The sequence below is a fragment of the Rosa rugosa genome, chromosome 3, assembly GCF_958449725.1.
Source record: "Rosa rugosa chromosome 3, drRosRugo1.1, whole genome shotgun sequence".
NCBI classification, from domain to species: domain Eukaryota; kingdom Viridiplantae; phylum Streptophyta; class Magnoliopsida; order Rosales; family Rosaceae; genus Rosa; species Rosa rugosa.
Genome location: NC_084822.1, coordinates 52,140,151 through 52,163,411, shown reverse-complemented (window position 1 = coordinate 52,163,411; position 23,261 = coordinate 52,140,151). Strand labels below are relative to the sequence as shown.

At 39.5% G+C, this 23,261-nt stretch overlaps 2 protein-coding genes across 5 annotated transcripts; both read left to right on the top strand.

The window, feature by feature from the left end:
- Nucleotides 1-1,442: 1,442 nt before the first annotated feature.
- On the top strand, nucleotides 1,443-5,897 carry LOC133740528 (transcription factor bHLH110). 3 transcript variants are annotated; one of them, XM_062168489.1, is made up of 8 exons: nucleotides 1,450-1,833; nucleotides 2,003-2,212; nucleotides 2,853-3,597; nucleotides 4,158-4,286; nucleotides 4,400-4,465; nucleotides 4,641-4,706; nucleotides 5,130-5,195; nucleotides 5,399-5,897. In XM_062168489.1, the coding sequence occupies exons 2-8, from the start codon at nucleotides 2,040-2,042 to the stop codon at nucleotides 5,588-5,590; spliced, it is 1,437 nt and encodes a 478-aa protein (XP_062024473.1). In that variant the 5' UTR covers nucleotides 1,450-1,833; nucleotides 2,003-2,039; the 3' UTR covers nucleotides 5,591-5,897. The 3 variants fall into 3 exon arrangements, with proteins under 3 accessions (XP_062024474.1, XP_062024473.1, XP_062024472.1); XM_062168490.1 differs by having other exon boundaries at nucleotides 1,443-2,212; nucleotides 4,641-4,700; XM_062168488.1 differs by having other exon boundaries at nucleotides 1,452-2,212.
- A 12,673-nt stretch (nucleotides 5,898-18,570) lies between these two features.
- Nucleotides 18,571-22,373, top strand: LOC133739059 (bifunctional nuclease 1-like). Of its 2 annotated transcripts, none has more exons than XM_062166771.1 (11): nucleotides 18,571-18,887; nucleotides 19,288-19,596; nucleotides 19,716-19,886; nucleotides 19,996-20,045; nucleotides 20,160-20,216; nucleotides 20,305-20,370; nucleotides 20,483-20,557; nucleotides 21,100-21,218; nucleotides 21,615-21,706; nucleotides 21,863-21,918; nucleotides 22,054-22,373. In XM_062166771.1, exons 2-10 carry the CDS (start codon nucleotides 19,293-19,295, stop codon nucleotides 21,913-21,915), a joined length of 987 nt encoding a protein of 328 aa, XP_062022755.1. In that variant the 5' UTR covers nucleotides 18,571-18,887; nucleotides 19,288-19,292; the 3' UTR covers nucleotides 21,916-21,918; nucleotides 22,054-22,373. The 2 variants fall into 2 exon arrangements, with proteins under 2 accessions (XP_062022755.1, XP_062022754.1); XM_062166770.1 differs by having other exon boundaries at nucleotides 22,051-22,373.
- The last annotated feature ends 888 nt before the right edge of the window (nucleotides 22,374-23,261 follow it).

The window sequence follows — 23,261 nt, the reverse complement described above, 5'->3', positions numbered from 1 at the left end:
ATAGATCTATATATCACTCTTAATTAACTTGTTTGGAACCACAACATTTTAGATTCCCTAGCTATAGATTGATATATCAAAAATCGATCGAGTATTTGATTTAGAAATGATGTGATGTTCAATTTGTTTTGGTTAAACCTACTCAGCTTCCATGCATCCAATAAAGTTGCTTTAGAAATTAAAGATTGAGGATCCATCGGATCAAAAGCTAAAAAGTCGACCAGATCAGTCACCAGACCAGTCATGTAGGTTGACCAAGATAAGAAAGCAACTGTGCAGTCGTTGAACATACACTTTGAAACTTCATACAAATAGATCGAAGTCTCTTAATCTTACGTTATATATACATATGCAAGAAGCTCTAGGGACCAACCATATTCCGATCAGTCAAAGTACAAAGATCTCAATCTACATATAACGATATAACTGAATTGACATTTCATCATCGATCAATTATTCCGAACAGTTAGGAAAACCTTAATCTCATTATGGTACGTAATAGTAGACTTTCAATGCATGGGAGTAGAAGGTGCATTAACTACTGGAAATTAAGATAGGATTTCAGATACACATATATGGATCTAACTTCAAATGTGTAAAGCATGGTCAAAGTGGTAGCTAGCTAGTTAGTAACTTCTGATAGAACAAGCTAGCTAGGATCGGTTCAAATCAAATGCTAAACTTGTGAGTGTACGTGCGCATCTTAAACACCAAAAAGAGGAGGAGGATGCAATCATCGTTCTCTTTTGTCCTTAATTGGCCTCTTCAAGATTACCATGGCCATTTGAGCATGACTTGCGCTTTTTCTAATGAAAGTGATCGATGTTCACCAAGTAATCACCACCAAGAACGATAGTGAAGATAGTTACTTATGCCCTAGCTAGTCAAATTGTTCTTCTGGTATACATGCAGTCATGCCCAAGTCAAATTGTTCTTCTGGTATACAACTTTGTCTTGCAGTATTTATGAAAATTCCTGAACGAATAACATATTTTGACCATGAAAAGAAATATAGAATTTGATTGATCAGGTATTTTCATCTCTTTTCTAAAACTCTTACTATTATAGCTTTTTAATTTTGAACATTACGTAATTTAGTGACATATATATTTTTTCATATTTTTTTTTTGTTCGGTTCTTCATAATATAGAAAGATTCTTGACACTGTCAAGTTCCCCACTCGATCTCCTCAGAAAAAAAAAAGGTAAAAGTAAATAAATAACTTCGACCATTAGCTGGACAGAATTGTAAACTAGTTCTACTGCAGATCGAGAACTTCTATTTGCCATCTTGTAGGTATATACTTACCGACCATTCCAGATGGGAGATATATAACTATCGACATGTGGGGTTCAGAGAGGAAAAAAAAAAAAGAGAGAGAGAGAGAGAGAGAGAGAGCGTGGTGATTATCATTTGTCTTGTGAGGCGTTGGTTGACAGCCTTGGGATCGAAGGCAGGGTCTCAATTAATCATGACATAGTGGAATGAATATTAATTCAAGTATATAATCATCTGCCTCTAATTGCAGCTTGCTTTAGTTGCTTGCTAGCTATCTAGATACCAGAGAGTGTGCATATCATATTATCATAAGAGAGAGAAACAAGAGCTGAAAAGGAAAAAAAGAGAAAGATAAACAATTAAAGTCGATCAGAAAGAGAGAGAAGTATGTGTATATATATGGTCCGTATGGAAATGAATAAGATCGAGTAGCTCACGCTCTCTCTCTTTCTTTCTTTCTTTTCAAGGCTTCTACTTTAATTAATAAGATCGATGCAAACTTGAAAGAGAGTAAAGGGCAAACGCAGAAAAAAGTGACGAGCTAAAAGCAGCAAGGTAAGGTATATATGTATATATATGTGGCTGTCACCTGAGTACTTGGTTTTCCATCCATCTTTGATTTGAGTGAGAGAGATTCCAATTCCATGAGCAGATTAACGATAGCTTGTATACTTTGATTAATTACCCTAATTTTAATTGCTTTATCGATCTTGGGATTTTCAAGCCTTTAAAAAGAAAGAGAAATTATATTATCATTGCATATGGAGTCTGCAAATCTCCATCACCAGCATCATCAGCTCCAAGAGAATCTTGGTCATCTCGGGTCTTCTTCTTCCTCTTCTTTAGCTACTGCCCCATCTTACTATGGAGTTGGAATCAAGCATGCTTGGACCCAGCCTACTACTACTACTACTACTACTAACACCACTAATTTGTAAGTCTCTCTCTCTCTTTCTCCCTCCCTCCCTTTCTGTATAGAATTGTATCTTTGAGCATTCAACAGTGAACATTCTTTCTGAAAGTTATGCTCATGTAGTATAAGAACTAAATGTAAGTTAATTTAAAAAAAATTGAATTAATAAATCTCTCTCTTATTATTCAATTTCTGATTTGATGTCTATCCCTTGAATTTGCTTTGCTTCTCATGTTCTTGTTAATTAAGGTTTTTCTGTTAGTGTCTTTTAGTAAATATTATAGGTCTAAGAAGTTTTCAATTGGATTAAAAAAAAATATAGTTATGAGGTAATAGTACAATACGCAGTATAGAGTACATGATCTCTTATCACTTTGAATCAACATTATCATGGAAAACTTGATGATGGGATAGTGATACCATATAGCAATTAAAAGTAAAGTTTTATTAAATTTTATCAACAATTTTTTCTTGTTGGTTAGAGCACCCACACCTAAGATCAAGGTCCTGGGTTCGAGTCACCACGGGGGTATGAGTGAAATCCTTTGATCATCTTTTTAATTAAGTACAAGAAAAAAAAACAAATAAAATAAGAAAAGGGGCCAAGTTCCAGTTTGAAAATTCTGAAATCTAATTTTCTCCTGATTGACTGTTTGTGCAGGAGCAACCCATCAAATTCAAGCTTCAACAGTAGTAGTTCTATTAATATGGTACCAGATTTGGGTTTTCACTGCTGGCCTCCTAGCAGTAGTAATAATTTGAATAGAGCTGGAAGCAGTAGTAGTATTAAGGAAGAGCTCTCATCATCTTCATCAGATTCAAACTTTCCAAAATTTACACAAATGCTGACCAGCCCCTCCACCACTAGTATTAACCTTGATGATGATGACTACCACTTTCCTACTCCTACAAGCCTCGGCCTTATAAAGAATGAGCAGAAAGAAATGATGATGAATGATCTCAGTGAAAAACTCTTGCTCAAGACCTTGTCCTCTTCTGGAATTAATCATCAAATTTCATTAGCTGGAGATTATCATCATCATCATCATCAACAATTTTACAGCTCAAATAACACCCATGTCCAGAATTTTACTCAATTGATGCCTGGGAGATCAGGAGGGCAATACTTCAGCCAAATTTATCCCAGCATAAATATTTCCAACTTAAACCAACAGTCGTCGCCGTCGTCAGCAATCTCAAGCTGTGGCTCCTCAGACATGAACTTGCAGGCTATTGATCTCTTAGCTTCTTCGAGATTTAGTGCTCATGAGCCTTCTAATTCACATGATACCCTTGGCATATACAACAAGGAAATTAGGCATAATTCCTTTGGTCTTCAACAGATGCACCAATCAAGAACAAATCATCATGATCATAGTCTGCTATCTTGTGGTCCCAATAGTAAAGTGAGTATCATATCTTCTTCTCCAGCTTCTCTTCTATTTCTTAGCAGTGAGCAAGTGAGCATCGATCAACAGCTTTTACCCTAGTCAAACACAGATATCAGCATTATGATCACCTGCATATTATAAATTTAAATAGTTTTTTGTTGTTGCTGATTATGCCATTCTGCAGTAGTATATGCATGATAGTGCTACTTTACTTTATATTTTCAAGGTATATACTATACTACTGTTAGTGCTAGCTAGCTATGTATGTTAGAGTGGCTTAATTCATTTATATATGTAAATATTTAAGACCTTAAATACACTATTTGATCACTTAATTATGTGGCTCCAAAAGAATATATAGACACACACACACACACATTATAACCTTCCCTTTTTGCAACATTGGGGTAGCTATAGCTTCAAACTTTATACAGTGTGTGTTGATATAACTCTTTAATTTTTCAGAGTATACAAACTTTTCTCTTTCTTTCTTTCTTTCAAAAATAGCTGATTTCTGTGATTGAAAGAGAGAACTGATCATGATTTTTACTTGACCAATCTGTTTGTCTATGAAGATATCGTCTTTTGAGAATGAAATAACAGAAGTGAAGCGACCTGGCAGTTTGATTGAGCCAAAGGCAACACAAGCAGCTGCACCAAAGAAATCGCGGTTGGAGTCACGCACTCCCTGCCCACCCCTTAAGGTCCCAGTTAATTATTCCTTTCTTTAATTAACCGTCCATGTATATTTTATATTCATTAAGGCTTTAATCTCATCTCCTTCCTGTTGTTGTCGGCATTAAATTTTGTATTGCAGGTTAGGAAGGAGAAATTAGGAGATAGAATTGCAACTCTTCAGCAATTGGTTGCACCCTTTGGCAAGGTAGATCTTACTATTACTTTTTCACTTTATAAGGTAAATCTTAATTATATACATCAATTGATCTCAGCCTTTGCATTAGTATAAAGTCCATAAATCAAACAGATAAGTATGATGAAGGCTAGCAGCCATCAATATTATTGAATATTGAAAAAAAACATGTATAATTATTTTGCAGACCGACACAGCATCCGTACTGATGGAGGCTATCGGATACATCAAGTTCCTGCAAAACCAGGTCGAGGTACTACTAGTTTTACTTAATTCCCACTGCTTAATATATATCATCCATATAAATCAAAAACTTAAGGCCTTGTTCTACTTGAGAGATCAAATCTAGCTAGTGATCGAAATTAGGGTATCAGGATCCATGATTTCTAATAGAAACTCTACTATCCCACGTCAAGTACGTACTTAGAATTTGGTCTTAAACTTTTGGTCACTCAAAGTTAAATTCTCATTGATCACGTACGCTCTCGACAGTCCTTTAATTCATCGTCCAAACATTTATCTTTATCGGCATAAAGATGCATGCATGATTAGAAAGGGGAAGATCGATAGTTCGACTTTAAATCACAAAACTGATTTGATTTCTCGTAGCTTGTACTGCTTTATACATAATTAGCTAGCTAGTTTTGATTTTACACGTTTGGTTTTGTGCATGCAGACACTAAGCGTCCCATACATGAAGTCATCACGCAACAACAAGCCCTCTAAAGCAATGTTGCAAAGGGTGAGTACGTAATTATTGATAGGATATATGACCATGATGAGTCTAATCAACCCCATATATATCACAACCCTATTGCCCTAGCTAGCTGCTTGCTGATATACCAGAAGCATGCAATTATACATTTCAGGGATAGATGAGTGCTTAATCGATCTGATATATCGATCCCCGGCCGCTGGCTCTAATTTTGTATCGATTTGTTTCAGGGTGTGATAGAGATAAATGGCTCAAATGGAGATCATGAGAGAAAGCGAGATCTGAGAAGTAGAGGGCTGTGTTTGGTGCCATTGTCGTGCATGTCGTATGTCACAGCTGGTACTGACGCTGCTAATGCCACTGCTGGTGTTTCTGGAAGCGTTAACTGGCCAAGCCCTAACTATGGTCATGGAGGGACTTGAAATAATATTAACTCTGTTTTAAATCAAAATACTCGCTTATTCTTTTTTAAGCCCATAATTGTACGTGTTGATGAAATCGATCAGCTCCATCCCTATGCAAATTTGGTCAATAAGGGTTCTCAAGTTTAATGGAGCAAATTTGGTCGTCCTGTAAACAGATCATAACCAGGATGGACCAAGTTTGATCCATTAACAATTCATCCATGCATGTACCGATTAATTATAGATCCTGCAGCTTCTAAGGGGTCTTCTTTCACATGCATAACTTTTGTATGCAGTTTTAATCTGATTTGAATATTCCATTGCAGTTAAATTAGACATTTATTTTGCTGTTGCAGTATTTTGCACATAATTGTGTACGAGTGTATGACCCATCATTTATCGATTACGTTCTCTCTAGGATTAAGGATTTCTAGCTATATATATCAAGCAAATTCTTATTCTCAATATATGGCTAGCTACTTTCGGAGTGAGGCTAACGATGTCCATGGCAAGATGCTCATATATATCCACACTCATGCAAGCAATGTCAACGGTGTCCATGCAAGTAAGGATAAACATATGCCGGCAGAAATATGTCGTAGGCATTTCCAACTCCATGTGACCATTGATCAATATCCTTCAACAATCATCTCTCTGTATGATTAATTACATGATTGTGAATCCAGGTAGTATTATTCATTTCTCCAAAATTTTACATTAGAATAAATTACACGTATATGTTCATTTTCAAACTATGAAAGCACGAAATGATAAATATACGTACCCATACGTACTTACTTCTGTTTCCTGATCTTTCTTTTCGTTTTCGAGGTACTTATGTTTCCATGAAGACTCCATTATTCAAGAATCACAATCATCAGAATCTCAATACATGACCGGGCTTGGGTCACCCCAATAGTGCAAGTCCCAGGTCAATCTCTTGTCCCAGGCCTCCACCGTGGCCCAAAGCGGGGAGAGGAACAGACGCGTTTTGCATAGCGCGTATAGCAGCAGCTTTTATTTTGTCTTGTAGTGTCATCAGATGATGTAGGCGCGTGGCTTCAGATTTTTGTCGTGTAGTGCAGTATGCAGAGAAACAAGTGGTAATCAATGGTCATGAAATCTTGGACCATTGGTTTTAATTAAAGATTAGATCCAATGGTAATCAATTAATGTATATGGTATAATGGTAAAGAAAAAATAAATAAAAAATTTCGATGCCAACACATATTCACCTAAAATCATTTTCTTTGTTGCATTTCTAAAATATTCATCAAATACTATTTATTTACATCATATATTTCTTATTTACACTAAATAAATTAATAGAATATTTAATGAACAGTAACTAACCAAGTGACCCAGACACAACGGGTGGAAATAGATGTCTAGTGGCAGTGAACAGTGTACTGACCTAGTGACATGTTGACCTAATGGGTGAACTTGCTACTTCTCTCATGATCTCTGTGCCACTAATTAATCTTGTAGTCTATATTTAGGGGCTAGTGTTTTCGAAAATAATTAGATTTGAATAGCTCACATCTTCGAAATTTCAATATTTAAGGTTTACCTTAAGCCCATAACTAATCTAGTGGGCTGGGTTTCAGTTTTAGACTTTATGGTGCGTGTTTCCTTCCTGGTAGTCCATAATTTTCTCGCTTCATTCAGTTCATTGCCAAAAGAGGAGTCGTCTTATTCTCTTTACCTCCCTATTCTTGTGGGAGATGGACTCCTCCTTTCACGTTTAGGAAGATGACAACACTGGTGAAGTGGTGATAAGACCATCTTAATTTGATATATTCCCTTTTCTGTTTTGTTTTTCTTTTAATTTGTATGAACGTACTTAAAAAGCCTCATAGCAAGATGACAATATTCTAGCGATCCACCCTATAAAATTGGACTATTACATTCCTATCAATTTTTCATTTGTTCCCATATGGACTTTATTTCACTTCGATTAGACTCAGTAGTTTAGTTAGTACAAGGCAATGCATGTAATATTTTCGCTAATTCTGTCTTGTTATTGTCATTTGTTTTTTTTTGTTTTTTTGAACAAAGGGCGGTGCGGTTGCCCTCAAGCCTTGATTAATGAAACTGTCGAATACAAGGGGGGACATTGAGCCAAAACTCCTGATTACAATACGTATCTAGAGAACATCCTGAAATACTATCATGAGTTTCTACTAAACAACTGTATTTAACTAGGCACCAACTAGCAAAGAGCGCTCTACTGGCGACTCTATTTGCTTTGACACAACGGTGACACAACAGAAAGATAACTCGATCTACAACTCGATTACAGCATAGCATAATTTCCATACGCACAGCTTTCCCATCATGTTGCCACTGGATAATACATCCAATGACACTGATCGAGTTTCACCCTGCCACTAGGAGGCAGCGACCATTTGAACAAGCAAGGAAATCGCCGCCCACCTAGAGCAGACACATTACTGCTACTAGAAGGTTGCGACCATTTGCCAATGCAAGAAACTCGCCGCCTACCTAAAGCAAATAAGGCACACAAGGTGCATAAACCGGCACTAAGCCCATTCTTTCCTACCAAACTATAGCAGGAACTTATTATAACCGCCAAACAAGCTATAAAACAACAACTATAATTTAAATAACTAAAAACAACAGCCCATTAGCAAGGGCCCATAGGTAGATTCCCAACCTAAGAAACCAAGCCAGCAAGTGGGCCGATTCCAACCCTCCCGGCCGAAAGCATCTGCTGCCACGCCCTACCACCAATCATGCATCCCCTCCACTGACGTCGGGCCACAGTCGCCTCACCTTTGTCGTTCAACCACTGGAGGTCTACGTCACCACGATCCCCACCTGGTATCAAACAGAAAACGTAAGCGCTGCATCCGGCCTCAAGCGTCGCCGTCAAACAGTCCGCCAAACCACCGATCTGAACCAACCTTCGATCTCCTCTAGCCAGCCATCGCACCCAACTTGCCGACCACTAACAGCCACCAAAAGTTGCTCCGACCCATTCTAATTCCGATCCCGGCCCACTGCCACGATACAACCATGCCCTTCGACCAAAAATGAAGGAAAAAGCCCCCTCCTCCTGAACCTTGCTCTCGAGATCGAGACCTACCCATCAAACAGAACACCAGTCTGGCCACACACAACGTGCGCTGGCTAGGCCAGAGGCTATCGCCAGCGCCAGGGCGCAGCCGGACAGGAACAATGACAGATGACAGAGTTCTCTAGGTTTCCAGCTCGTGGAGCGCGTTATCAGTTATAATTTAGACTTTTTTTATTTGGTGAACATTGATTGTATTGTGTTTTCTGTCATTTGTTCTTTTTACATTTTACGAGTGTTGTGTTATTCCTCTTATATGTTGTTACTATTATTTTATTGGGAAAACTTCTGTTTAGTCCATGTACTATGACTCTGTCATCGTTTCAGTCTCTAATATTTTAATTTAATCTGAAAAGTCTCTGATGTTACAATTTCCGTCTAATAGGTCCTCGCCGCCTAAATGCTCCGTTAATTGGCTGGCGTGGCAGATGATTAGACGCCAACTCAGCGTCACGTAACCATAATAGATGTTAAAATGTCGAGAATAACCCTAGCCTCCCCTTTCAAATTGTTTTTTTTAAATTTTTTTGTAATCCTTCTTTTTGATTTTTGCTGCAATCTTTTCTTCCTCTTATTCCTTTACCCGAACACTGAGCTCATCAAAGGCCTCTTCTTCTCTTTTTGAGGCCACCATAAATACCACTCATTCCTTCTATTTCCTAAAATCCTTCGGCGAGGAAATCTCAAGGAACCTAAAAACTAGAGTCTCATCTTCTAGGTGTTTCGATTTTCGATAGGGGCAGCTTGATGAGGACGGCGGCGAAGGTAGCCGAGATCAGTAGCGTGATGCACGGCAGGCTCCGCAGCTCGCCGGCAGTTCCGTCATCTGGGAAGTCCATGCAGACAGCCTCGATCCCCGTCGCGGCTGGGATATCGGGGCACAGCGTTAAAGGGGGTGATAGGTCGGCGATCGAGAAGTCGTTGCTGGAGGCGACGACGGAGGACTTTGTGGACTGGCAGGTGGTCGGCGATGGCGGCGGCGGGGAGTTGGTGATGAAGGCCGGCGAGCCGATGCCGAGGATTGTTTCAGGTAAAATTTTGGGTTTCAGAGAAAGGATTAGGGTTTTGTGAGTTTTGTGAAATGTGGAATCGTTGTTTTGGGTGTTGGGATTTGTGGGTTTTGTGAGGATTTTGGTGGTGGTGAAGGTAGGATCTGGAGGATGTGCCGGTGGTGTTTGCGACGGTGACGATGGAGGTGGTGATCGGGAACTCGTTGTTCGGGAAAGTAGGAACGGAAGGGATATCGGAAGCGGCGGGGGTTGGTTTGGCTGCGGTGACATGTGCTATGATTGCTGCTTGGATATCCATAATTGGGGTTTGTGTTGTGTTGCTGGTGACATTGGATTCTAAATTAACCTTGATTTTGATTGAGATTACTATGAAATTGAACTTTGCAAGTCGATGTTGGTGAATCACTGGGTAAGACCCATTTTGATGATGGTGGTTTGATGAGTTCGATCAAGATGAGATAAGACTCAAGTCTACTGATAGTGATGATAAGACCCATTTCCAGATTTCCTTTTAGTGAAGAGAGAGAGATCGAGACAGAGAGAGAGAGCTTGGTAGTGGTGGTTATGGTAGTTTGGGTCTGAAGAAGAAGAAGATAGGAAGAAAAGAAAAAAAAAAAGGGAATAAAAGAAATTAAAAAGGAAAAATGAATTGAGAAATAACAGAGGGTTATATATGACATTTCACCACTATCATGCTGTGGTGGCGTAAAATTGATTGCCACCTCAGCAAGTTAATGACCCAATTTGACGGAATTTAGACGACAATGACCTATTAGATGGAAATTGTGACCTCAAGGACATTTTAGATTAAATTAGAATGTCAGGGACTGAAACGATGACATAATCATAGTACATGGACTAAACAAAATTTTTCCCTATTTTATTTTTACGTTATCTTAATTAAGACCAAGGCTACAAATTCTCCTAAAAATTTTTAGGTCAAAAATTTTCTTAGTGTTTAAGGAAAATTGGGAGAGAATTGAGTCGTGCTTTCATTGATAATATGGGCCTCTTTATATAGAGGATTACAATGCATAGAATCCGAATCATACAAGGAAAGATAATCATACATTGAATAGGAATATCTAGATCATTCTATTACCACTAGGTCAAGTAACCTAGGGTTTGGGTCAAACACACAAATAGGGATTTACTTGAACACTCCCCCTTGTGTCGCTCAAACGCGGTGCTTCTCTCGTTGCCTCGCTAAAAACCTTGCCGAGTAACAAAAACTTAGTGGGACAAAAATAACCTCGGTCGAAGGGGAAAAAAAGCACAACACACCCTTCACATTTCAAGATTTACATGTAGACACCTCCCCCTGATGACTACGGTCATGGGGGTTTGGATAACTTCCGCAAAACGATGCTACCAACATGTTTCTCGGAAGTGGAATTTAGGCAATGACTTAGTGAGCAAGCCTGCCACACTGTCCTCAAATTGAACCTAGTTCACTTTGATCTTGAGGAGAGTCTGTTGTTGCTGATTATCCTTGGTGTTGACTCTTTCGATGTAGCCTTGCTTCAAGTAGCATTATCTTATATGCTCGTAGGCTCATCTGTGGTAGACTTCAAACCACAATTGTTCGAACATGCGTAATTATGGATCCAATCCATATACATTCACGAACCACTTCGTGAAGAGCAATAATCTCTGCATTGTTCGAAGATATAACGACTATGATCTATTATGTAGACCTCCAAGATATCACGGTCTTTACCCATGGTGAACACTTAACCAGTTTGGGAATGACCTTGTGTGGGTCAGAGAGATACCCAATATCAGCAAAACATTTCAAAACACATGTCGTTTTGGGATGGGGATAGAGGACGCAGGCCAGTGTTGGCGGCGTTCCTGGTGTGTAATGGGTCCGAATCCATCATCTCTCTGTAGGGATAAAGCAAGCCCATATCAGTTGTACATCTCTAGTATCAAAAGATATCTTTTACACCAATCCAATGGCGTCGCGTTGGCGCAGAGCTATAACTAGCTAACAAGCTCACTGCAAATGAGATGTCCAGTCTTGTATATTGAGCTAAGTACAATAATGCGCATATTGTACTTAAGTAAGACACTTTTGCCTCTAGCACATCTTCGTTATCATCCTTCGGACGAAGAGGATCATTTTCAGTATCAAGACTATAGACGATCATGGGGGTGCTTGAAGGCTTGACCTTGTCAAAATGCTTAAGCATCTATCAACACGATGCTCAAGTTCCAAACCGAGACATAATCGTGTTCTCCCAAAATCCTTCATCTCAAACTCGGATTTCAAGTGTTCAACGGTTTCCCTTAACTTTTTATGGGCTTCCAATGAAGATCATGTCCAACATGAACCGCGATAGAATCCGAAACTTGTTATGGAAACGGGCGGGCATATCCCTTCCCAATCAAGTAGTCACTTTAGTGAGCATTTCAATCTTATTGTAAACGCGCTCCGTGGTCTAAAGTCACTTGACTTGGGTAAATGAAGTTCACCATGAACCTTCATGTATATTCCCTATCTAGATCCCTATAGAGATACGTAGTGACCACATTTGTAAGCTGCATGTTCAATTATTCGGAAACTACCAAACTGACAAGGTAGTGGAGTGCAGTGACATCCATTACGAGAGAATATATCTCATCGTAGTCGATTCCAGGGCGTTTTGTGAGAAGCCTTGCGCCATAAGGCGAGATTGCCATATCTTTTTCTCATCACGCTTTCTAACGAAGACCCATGAGTCAATAGGTTTTATGTTAGGAGGTGTTGGCATCACTAGCTTAGAAACCTTCCTCTTCGTTAGAGAATTCAACTTAACCTGGATCACATCTTTCCATTTAGGCTAAATTTCTCTACGTTGGCATTCATTCATCAACGGAGAGTGGTTCGATATCATCGGACTCAAAAAACTCATGCGTAACGAAATGTACAACTACATCATCAATTATGATGGAGTTTCTATCCCACGTCTCATGTACACTAATGTAATTTTCAAAGAGCTCTATATTCTTAGGAATAGGTTCTGACGTTGAGGCGTCCCCCAACGATAACCATAACTCGGAAGATACTCATGAGACGGATTTTGAGTCTTGATGATCAAAGGATTGGAATGTGCCAAAGCATCATTCGAACCCACGGGCCTCCCACGCATCCTAGCTGGGGCCATGGCCTGTAACGCCAGAGTGCCACTCTCTTTGGCGTAGGCGCCATGCCTACCTCCGTGTAGGGTGGCGCTACGTCCTCTCGTAGGGACGTCATTCCTTTCAGGCATATTTGCAGCAGATGTGTGATATTGTCACTTTAACAGGAATCAAGATGAGACATAGTGGGGACAGACCACGACAATTCATGTCGTTCCTGCAGAAAATTAGTGTTCTTATCTCCCCTTAACGACGGGAAGACTGTCTCATCAAGGTGACAACCCGCAAATCTAGCGGTAAGAAGATCGCCTTGCAAGGGCATTAAGTAGCGGACGATTGTTGGAGTCTCAAATCCAACGTAGTTGCCCACTCGTCTGTAAGGACCTGTCATAGTGCGTTGTGGCGGCGCAATTGTCACACTCAAATATGTGTAAGTACGATATTTTTACCCAGTCACTAGCTGTAACGCAGAGGTAGGTTGAGTGGCAGTGGGTCGTAGACGAATTAGCATAGTTGCATGCGATATTGCATCACCCCAAGCAGATATAAGGAGATTGGTGCGCATTACCAATTTCTGGACTACCATCGTAGTCGTTTCCGCGAGACCATTTGGGTGTGTACATGGGAATATGATGTCCAAAATCAGTCCCATTGCAATAACCATCGAAAGTCTTTGATGTAAACTCTCTGGCATAGTCAAATCTAATTGACTGAATAAGATGATTCGGGGAGTGAGCCCGTTGTCATATGATATGTGCTAGGAGTGGAGCATAAGCAGCATTTGCAAGTGGACAATGACACAACACGTGACCAACGTGTTTGCATGTCAACCAACATCATGAGATATTTAAACGTCAACAAGTTGGTTGAATCAGTCCATAGAATCCCCATGGGTTCTATGTAAGAACAAAATGAGTATTTTCATATCCTTTGCTTAGGACGGTCTCAGTCCCAATTTCCCTAAAGAACAAGCTTTGTAAAACGAGCGAGAGGCTTTAAAAGCAACCAATGAGGATTTTGGTTGGGCATGAGCGTCTGAAACGCTATTTGAAGCAAGTTGGTGACTGCAACATCACCTGGGGCGCCATCCATGACGTCATGGATAGGGACTGTGCCAGCCCTAGGCTGATAGTGGACGGAGGCGGTGCCCTAGGCAGCAGCGTCGGTCACACTTAGTCCAGGAATCAACTTTTGATTCATGTTTCGTTTTGCTGGAGAGAAAGGATGTCCATGTGAAGTCTTTAGTAGACGGATCATCATATCATGACCAGGATGACCTATCATGTCATGACAAAGTCAATATGTGTCTAAATCCAAGAGATCTTATCTCATAACTTTATTGGATTTAATAGCTCGAATAGTGACATAGAGTCCACTAGAGAGACACATAAACTTCTCTAAGATGCGCCTTTGTTCGCAATCATTAGAGGTATTGCAAAGGAACTCATTTCCGTTCTCTACATGCGTTTTCGCATGGAATCCATTGGCTATTCATAGGTGCGATTTGCCCTAGGAGCATAGAGAGTTTCTGCGACAGTAATCAAGGTGCCATTTGGCAAGGGGAACTTGGACTATTCCATGTTCTTGAATTAATACTGATGGCCCAGCCATCGTAGTCACAAAGTCATATGCTCAGAATCAAAATGGAGTCATAAAGAAAAAAACTCAAAATTTTATTCATAAGCCAACGGAGTTACATCATTGTCTATTTGACCAAAGAAAATCTAATCCAAAATGCTAGCTAATGCAAAACAATGATAGTCGTCTAACTTTTTCGGTAATTCCAAAATAAATGTGACCAGATGAGTAGAGAGATGTCGGTGGAGCAAGGCTCGCTTAAGTACCACTAATCTCAGAACCTTCCTAAACATCACACTTATTTTGGGTGAGCCTTCTTTGAAGAAAGACTAAGCCATTGACATTTACTACAAAAATATATGGCAATTGCCTATTACATCTCTTGGAAAAATAAAGACTTAAACAGAATTGGCGATCTATTGATCCCAGCCAGATTTGTAGGCTTCAACCCTTCACTCTAGATCATCTTCTTGATCTTCTTGTTCCACATAGTGAGCTTCTCTTGCTTCACAATATGCTTTGTAGGCTGTGATAATTTCTTCACGAGCTCTACAAATGTGTGCCCAATGACCGGATACTCCACATCGAGAACATACATCTCTTTGCTCAGACTCCATTGATTAAGGCTCTTTGAAAGCGTCATTTGGATGGCTCTTAGTGTTGGTGGTGCCACCAACATGGCCAGAGGCGTTGCCTCCCTCTCTATTTCCACATTGACCTCTTCGGTTCCGTGTTCGCCTATTTTGGCAGTTACCTTCCCAAGTAGAGCGATTATATGGACCAGAACGTCCAGAAGTATCTCTAAGATTAGGGTTTCGCTTTTGGCGCCTCTCTTAGGGGCGCGACTATAATTGGATTCCGGAATAAGCTCTGTTTCTACGGATCTCGAATTATAGTTCTTCACAAGGATGTTGTCATGCTTTTCAGCGACATTCATAGCTCCAATGAGCTCATGAAACCTTGTGATCCGTCCTGCAGTAACATCGATTCGATAGTTCTTAGCAACCATCAATGCGGAGACGGGGAAGGTAGAGAGAGTCTTCTCAATCAACATCGCATTTGTGATCTCTTTACCACAGAATTCCATTAAGGATTTAATGCGAAGTGCTTCCGAGTTGTAGTCAAGAACTGACTTGAAATCACAGAAGCGGAGGCTATGCCATCTCACTTCTAGGTCAGGAAGCAGGGAGTCACAGACGTGGCCAAATCTTTCTTCGAGTGAGACCCACAGCCTTCTGGGGTCTTCTTCATTCATACACTCGTACTGGAGCGAATCATCCATATGACGAGTCATTAGGATGATGGCTTTCGCCTTATTTGCCTCTAAGGCTGCTCTATTTGCTTCCAAAGCTTGAGCTTGCTCAACAGTTAGTACATCCTGGCTAGGCTCGAGAATCATATCCAGGATTCCATCGACCTTGAGATGCTGGCGGACATCACGAACCCACCTGTGATATCCAGAGCCAGTTGTTCCCAATGGAGCAAAGTCCAATTTGTTCAGGTTACTCATCTTGAAAGAGAACAAGAAATTAGGGTTAGTTTCGGAGTGTAAGGCTACCACGAAAACATATAAAATTTCTGAGCGTAATCGTTTCCAAGAAATTAGAAATTTCTGAGCGTAATCGCTTCCAAGAAATTAGAAATTTCTGAGCGTAATCGCTTCCAAGAAATTCAATTCCAAGAGGTATTGGATTAGATTGAAACAATGACGTAAGTAGTCGATCATAAATTCTCTACAAACTCTAAGTTTGGAGATCTCAACAAGGTCCAAGCTTGGAGTGAGCACGAACCCCCACAGTTCGGCTTAATTAGGTCTCCCCTATGATGAAGAAATGGGGGTAGAAGAAGGGAGTTTGCATGTCCCCGACAAAAAGAAGAGAAAAAGAGGAAAAACTCAAAAACGGGAACTTTTAGTAAAACATACCTCTTAGGATTGCAGAACGTATTTGGTCCTTGTCGTAGGATTGGAGACGAGCTTTAGTCCTAGTGCAAGCAAGCAGACTTGTAGGATTGCAGCGTGGTCGCGGAGTCGCGGGGATCACGGAATCGAGGTCGCGAGAGCTCGGCAGATCTCGGCAGGGGCCTGTGCGGGGCTGTCGGCAGATATCTACAGGGGCATGCACAGAGGTGCACAAGTCTCGACAGATGCGTGCAGGGCAGGCACAGGGCAGGGGCCGGTCCGATATTTCTGACGGCCGGTTCAGGCGGATTCTGGCCGGTTCTGGTGGTCTCGCCGCCGGTTCTGGGCTCCTTGAGGCTAGGGCTTCGATATGTAGGGTGGTGGATGCTGGGATTTGAAGGCTACGAAATTAGGGTTTCAGGGTTAGGGCTTCGTGCTGATAACATGTTTAAGGAAAACCAAAATTGGGAGAGAATTGAGTTGTGCTTTCATTGATAATAGGGGTTTCTTTATATAGAGGATTACAATGCATAGAATCCGAATCATACAAGGAAATGTAATCATACATTGAATATGAATATTTAGATCCTTCTAATTAAACCCTATTACCACTAGGTCAAGTAACCTAGGGTTTGAGCCAGACATACAAATAGGGATTTACTTGACCACTAAGCAATTAACATGATAATTTCAGGAACTAAACGTGCGGCCATCAATGGCTCAAAATCTCTCAAATACATACAAAAAGGGGAGCAAACGTCCATCTCTACGTCCCCACATAAAAATAATTTGCCATATGCTGTTTTCATTCATTCATCGTCTCTAGCCTTATTTCTTCATTATAACAAACTCATGTAACTCTTGGCATTGGCAATATTTTTCATGAACGAATCCAAAAGCCCAATTTAATCTGTATATCCTGGACTCCTGGTTGGTCATATTTTTATTATATGCAGGTAGAGAAGACCTATTCGTTGCACTTTCCATATAATTCCTCATCATTTTAATATCTTTCTCACCAAACTAGCATGGAAGGTGATAGGTTCTTCTGGCATTCTATTCGTGCAAATATTAAAATGGTTGTTCTTTCATAAATTAATGAAATGATTACAACTTTGTTTCTAAGGCAGAAGGCAGTATTGGGTATTGACTATACTATAATCAAATGGACACGATTCTAATATTTATATTGGAATTGATAAAAACCATGTCGTTGTGTTTGAATATAGTAGAGGCTATAAGCACACGATGGAGCACACCGGTGGAAATCCTAGCTAGATCACTTTCAGGCCACGTCAAAATAATTCTGCTAGCTATTTTGACAAATCACGTTATAGATACATATATTTTTCATCTGATATGTTCCACCTTCAAGTGGAATTTTGGCGAATTAGTTTCGGTATTTATTTATTGTAAGCGGTGAAGTTTACTAAATATTATAAATTGTTATTCTGAGTAATGTGAACGACTCAATATAAAACTCTCATACAATTTTTTATTGATTCCTAAGTTATGTACGAATATGGAGATTTACTTTGAAAAAAATTATTTATCCTTTAATTTGAAATTTGAAAAGCTTTTGCTCATAATTAGCCCCACGGAATCTAAAAAATCATAATTGACATGTTACTGTTAACAGTTAACGACATTTTTAGCAATCTCTCAAATGATAATTTTTAAATACATAAAATGTAAATAGTCTACTTTATAGTTGAAGCTACTTTATTAGCAATGTGCTCCAATCACGTTCTAACTACCAAGTGTTAGCAAAGGCAACCCATCAATAATTTTCTCTCTGAAAAGCACATAAAAAAGTCATCTAAAAAATATTCTAAAAAAAAAAGTCTTCTAAAAAAAAAAAAAAAACACACATAAAAAAGAAAAAGTACCAAGTGAAAATCCGAAAAAACCGATATTTTGGGGGGAAGAAAACAGAAATTTGATATTTTTTGAGAGAAGCCTTATCCAGATTCCAAATCATCCTGGGGAAGCATCACACGTGGCGCCCATCCACGCCATCCTGATCCCGTCGACCGCCGGCGCTCTCAGACCTGTTATTATGAGGTCACTAAAAAGCGGGAAGCCGCTACTTGCACACAGACTCTCAGACCCTGTATTATCCACTCCCACTCAAATCCCGTAACTGCCCCTTCACAATAACCCCGTCGCCGGAGTCATTCTGAGGGTAGAATCGTAATCTGACTGGTTTGATTCAGGGTGCCCCGCAAGTACTAGTAATTTTTAAACCAGTACTATATATATATATATATATAGTAATCCTTCTTTCTATCTTGTTCTCTTCCAATTTGTACAGAGAAGGGGAATCTCTTATCTTCTTTCTTCATCTCTCATTCCTCGCTGTCGCTATTTTCTTCTTCTTCTTCTTCTTCTTCTTCTTCAGGTTAAAGTGTTAAACCAGCTTCAATTGCTTCAGCTACAAGCTTTCTCTGATCCCGCTCTATTTCCCTCAGATCATATCCGATCGTTCCGATCTACAGCTCGGAAATTAGATTACGGAAGCTTTGATTTGATAATCGGTGGTGAGAATCGGGGAGGTGATCGGTGATTAAAAAAGGGCATCGGATCATCAATCTTTGTTGTTAAAAGGTATAGAGCTTTTTCGAGGCATTAAGGACTGATTTTAGATTCTGATCTGGTTTCGTATCTGTGATCATATATGATTCGTATCAGTAATATATAGAACTTGAAACATATAGAGGCTTTTCGAGAATCTTGTGTTCTAAATCTTTGAACTAACTAGTACAACTGGGAGAGAGACTGAGAGTGAATGTTTAACAATTTGACCTTTCTGAAGCATGAAGGACGATCAAATCATAAGCTAATTTTTCAGGTCTGGGCAACTAAACAGAGAATTTACGTTTAATATGCTCCATATCCCTATGAGTACATACACAATTTTATACAAATATGACGATGGATTTCTGACATAGCAACCAAACAGTGAATCTTATTATTATTATTATTTTTTCTTTTTGTGAATTTGTAGGATTTATGATGGGGTCTTTGCAAGGGCCAGTGATTTGCCCCACTGTCAGCGCAAAGCAAGCTGGTTCTTACAATCTGCCCATGGTAGGCCCTCTATTGAAGGTCAGGCATCTGAGAAGTGAGCTATGGGGATTGAAGGGAATCAGTGGTTGCATCACTAAGGCAGGCTTTGCTGCTCGCCCGCAAAATGCACGAAAATGCACAAGAGTGCATTGTACTTTCAGTTCTTCGTCAAATGGGAATGGAAGCATGGCAGAGAATTTCAATGAAAATGATGAAGACTATGTTAATTCTAGTGTGCTTGAGGCCGGTATGCTACAGCATTGGCTGACTTATATTTAACCTTGCAAATGCTAATTTGTTTTGAAATGTCAATATCTGGATTACATGTCTGTGAATGATTAGTGTTTGATTTGGTTTTTGGTATAGTTGAGGTGAAGAGTGGAGCTGATGGGTTCATGATCAAAATGAGGGATGGCAGGCACATGAGGTGTGTCCATAACAACCCTCAGGGTGGCCATCTGCCAGACTATGCTCCACATCCCGCAATTGTACTGAAGATGGAAGATGGGACTGGCCTTCTTCTCCCAATTATTGTTTGTATGTTGCTCTTACATTAGTAATTAAGTTCCTACTACTACCAGATTTTCATGTGCAAATTCTGTTACTTCTTATGTCGTTTTGAAGCTGTTATTGCCATTGATTGCAGTGGAAATGCCTAGTGTGTTGCTCATGGCAGCAGTGCGCAATGTTCCTATTGTACGTTTTCTTTATCCCCATTGTGCAACAACCGGCGCAATTTTACCTGGCAACATTTTGGTTCTGCTTTGAATAGAAATTCTAATGATCGCTGATTTGGTATTTGGTTTCCAGGCTAGGCCAACTATGTATCAAGTGGTGAGGGAAATGATTGACAAGATGGGCTATGAGGTACATCTATGTAGATCATAATGCTGGTCTGTTAAAACACTCGATTCTTCATTATTGTTGACATTATGGTTTGTTTTCAACCTTGCAGGTCCAACTTGTTAGAGTCACTAAGAGAGTGCATGAAGCATATTTTGCTCAGTTATACCTCAGAAAGGCAGGTTTTTTCGCATGCATTATAATAAATGCTTCATTCTTCATTTATCTGACTCTGGGAAAGGAGGGGAAGGTTTGAATCTGTATGGTGACACTGTTTTATGTGGTTACAGGCGGGTAGTGAAACAGAGTTTGTCAGCTTTGACCTTCGGCCTTCAGATGCCATCAACATTGCTGTAAGATGCAAGGTATTCAGATAATGCTGCTTTAGATATATAGTTTCCTAGTTTTTGAGTTAGATTCTTTACTAATGTTTGGACCTAAAGGATGCTTAGAAAATACATGTTGGTGAATGTTAATATATTGAACTGGAATACAAAAATTCCTTTCAATCATTTTCAACATAGTTGCAAATGGTGGTTTTGGATGTTCACCATTTCTGTAAAATTTTACATCATATGAACTAAATATGTGCAAGGTTAGATGTTCCTTTACTTTAACGGACAATACGCGAATATTGTAGGAGTGCCAATGGTTTGTTTGAGTGTTACTTTATCTCCATGGTTTTTACGTTTCTTTTGTTTTTATTTTTAAACCTTATCAGTGGTGTTTTGTTCACAGTTCTTCAATAGACTAGACTAGTTTACAGTACATTCAGGACTCATTCAGAGTGAGGACTGTACTAGTAGTTGTAGACCACTTTGTGAAGGTGCTTTTACTTTGCAAGTCTTGGTATGCAGTAAATAATCTACAGTTTAGTAACCAACTAGCCTTTTCCTCTTCTTTGCAGGTTCCCATACAAGTTAACAAGTACCTGGCATACAGTGATGGGATGAGAGTTATTGAATCTGGAAAGCTCTCTACGCATACCCCTGCTTCAGATGGCTTATTGTTTACTGAACTGGATCGGTAAGTTTTGAATGTGTTAGATGCAATTCTTATGTCCTGTCTTGAAGGGAGCATTTCTGAGCTTGTCTTGAATCTGGTTTGGATGATTAAGTACGTAGTATAGTAAATAATTAGTTGGGTTACCCAAAACCAGGTGGAAGGATATACTATCTATCTATATCTGATGGTGATCAGATGATATTACTGTTAACGGTCTTATATTTACATTTCAGTTTTTTCTTTCTGAGATTCATGTTGAAAGGGGTTTATAATTTAGGCAGGCTCCAATTTCGATCATGCAAGTTCTATAAGATTAGTGTTTTGACTGTTTTCATTACAAATCTGAATATAGAACCTCTAGTCAATTTATTTTACTGCAGAGAGTATGAGTTTAATTGAAAGTTGATATGGTTTCAGGCCAAATGGTAAGCCATGTGTTGAGACAAAGGAGTTTAATCTTGTGCGCAACATGCTTATTGCTGCTGTTGAAGAACGCTACAGAGATGCTGGTAAGTTCATATTAGGTTGAGGCACAAAAGAAATCCCTTTTCTGTGTTGGTAGGATTGAATTTATCAATGTTACAGCTCTTGTAGTTGCTGTTGCTTGTGCATGGCCCGAGATTTTAGAGCTTTAAAAATCTCATATTTTGCATGATCACTTGCAGCTCAATGGAGGGACAAGCTCCTCCAACTTCGTGCTAAAAAGAACTTGGCGTAGCAGGTACGAGGCTCTTGATCTTTCCCAGATTAGTTGAAACTTACGAAACATGGTCAACGGTTTTCCAAATTCATAGTTCTCCTGTTCTGTTGAGAACTAAAGGCGAACTGATCGAGGTCTTGTTTCTTGTTGCAGCAGGGTCGCAAATCTGTTCCTTGATATTTAGAACATTTGTACATAGACACCATTCTTCCAGGTCGACTAAGTTCAAGCACAATCATAGTCCGCATGCATCTCTGCTCTTCAATTATATATATATACATGTGTAAAAAGTCTTGTGAATATGTAGCCATATATATGCATAGTAGATGAGAAGCGACTGGCAATGTAATGCTCAAAGCAGATGGCAGTCATGGCACTTGTCGGTTTCTGTTTATTAATTATATATTCTGTCACTTAACACTTGATTGATCTCTTTAATGGCTGATGTATGCACCTCTTGGGTGACTCTTTGCCGACTTTGTTTGTTATAACATGTTGATGTTGCTGTTGCTGTTGCTGTTTGGCATTGCTTTGCTTGCTGTCGTAAATGGAGTGCTGATGAACAACTACATTGCGCACCTAATGGAATAATCGAGTTATCCTTTTGAGCTTTGAACTAATTACCGAGGCGTAAATTAAACGCAAGACTTGATCTGCCGTAATCTGTGGCATGGGATGGTAATCATGGTAAAACCAGACGAGTGGTTGTTACTTGTCAGCCCTGTACTTAACACAGATCATTACCTGCCGTCATGATCTATCATACTCGGGAAAGGTTCCATCTTTGTTTTCGGGTGTGACAAACATTATAATAACAACCACTTTGATTAAGCTTCACGCCTCGTGATTAATGCTGGTTTGAGAAAAAAAATTAAAAAAATAGAATACTTGAAAGCATATGATACTTCAACTTCAAACCTAATCAAAAGGACATATTCGATCACAATTGTGAAAGTCTATAATAGCTTCAGCCACGGAGGAGACATCTGAATTGAACGTCATTGATGTAATCAATGTTAGACGGAAGCTGTCAATGAGATTGAACCACCTCCAAAATTATGATCCTTTCGAAAAAGCAAAGATATTGTTCTCATTTTTTTTGGCTAAATCATCAATGAGACTAGAGACAAAGCCTCAAGCATGTCTTCAGTCGGCTGCATTTCCATGTGGATGGTAACGTGGACCAATGGAAGCACAACAACGATGAAATCTCAATTTCGACACTTCAGAACAATTTCTATGTTTTTAACCGCGGTGAATTCCCGCCAAGTCTAATCTCCTCGGTTGCCACGTGGCAGTTAAAAATATGGCTTATTAATCTCATGACGTTTATGCTCATAATTATTCTTATTAAATCGTTATTA

What these genes read in the sequence shown, in the direction of transcription:
- LOC133739059 (XM_062166771.1), top strand. Translation starts at nt 19,293, where the DNA reads ATGATGGGGTCTTTGCAAGGGCCAGTGATTTGCCCCACTGTCAGCGCA. An exon ending in CTCAGTTATACCTCAGAAAG is followed by an intron (nt 20,371 to 20,482) that starts GCAGGTTTTTTC and finishes ATGTGGTTACAG; the next exon opens with GCGGGTAGTGAAACAGAGTT. An exon ending in TTGTTTACTGAACTGGATCG is followed by an intron (nt 21,219 to 21,614) that starts GTAAGTTTTGAA and finishes ATATGGTTTCAG; the next exon opens with GCCAAATGGTAAGCCATGTG.
- LOC133740528 (XM_062168489.1), top strand. Translation starts at nt 2,040, where the DNA reads ATGGAGTCTGCAAATCTCCATCACCAGCATCATCAGCTCCAAGAGAAT. An exon ending in CTTGTGGTCCCAATAGTAAA is followed by an intron (nt 3,598 to 4,157) that starts GTGAGTATCATA and finishes TTGTCTATGAAG; the next exon opens with ATATCGTCTTTTGAGAATGA. An exon ending in TCCTGCAAAACCAGGTCGAG is followed by an intron (nt 4,707 to 5,129) that starts GTACTACTAGTT and finishes TTGTGCATGCAG; the next exon opens with ACACTAAGCGTCCCATACAT.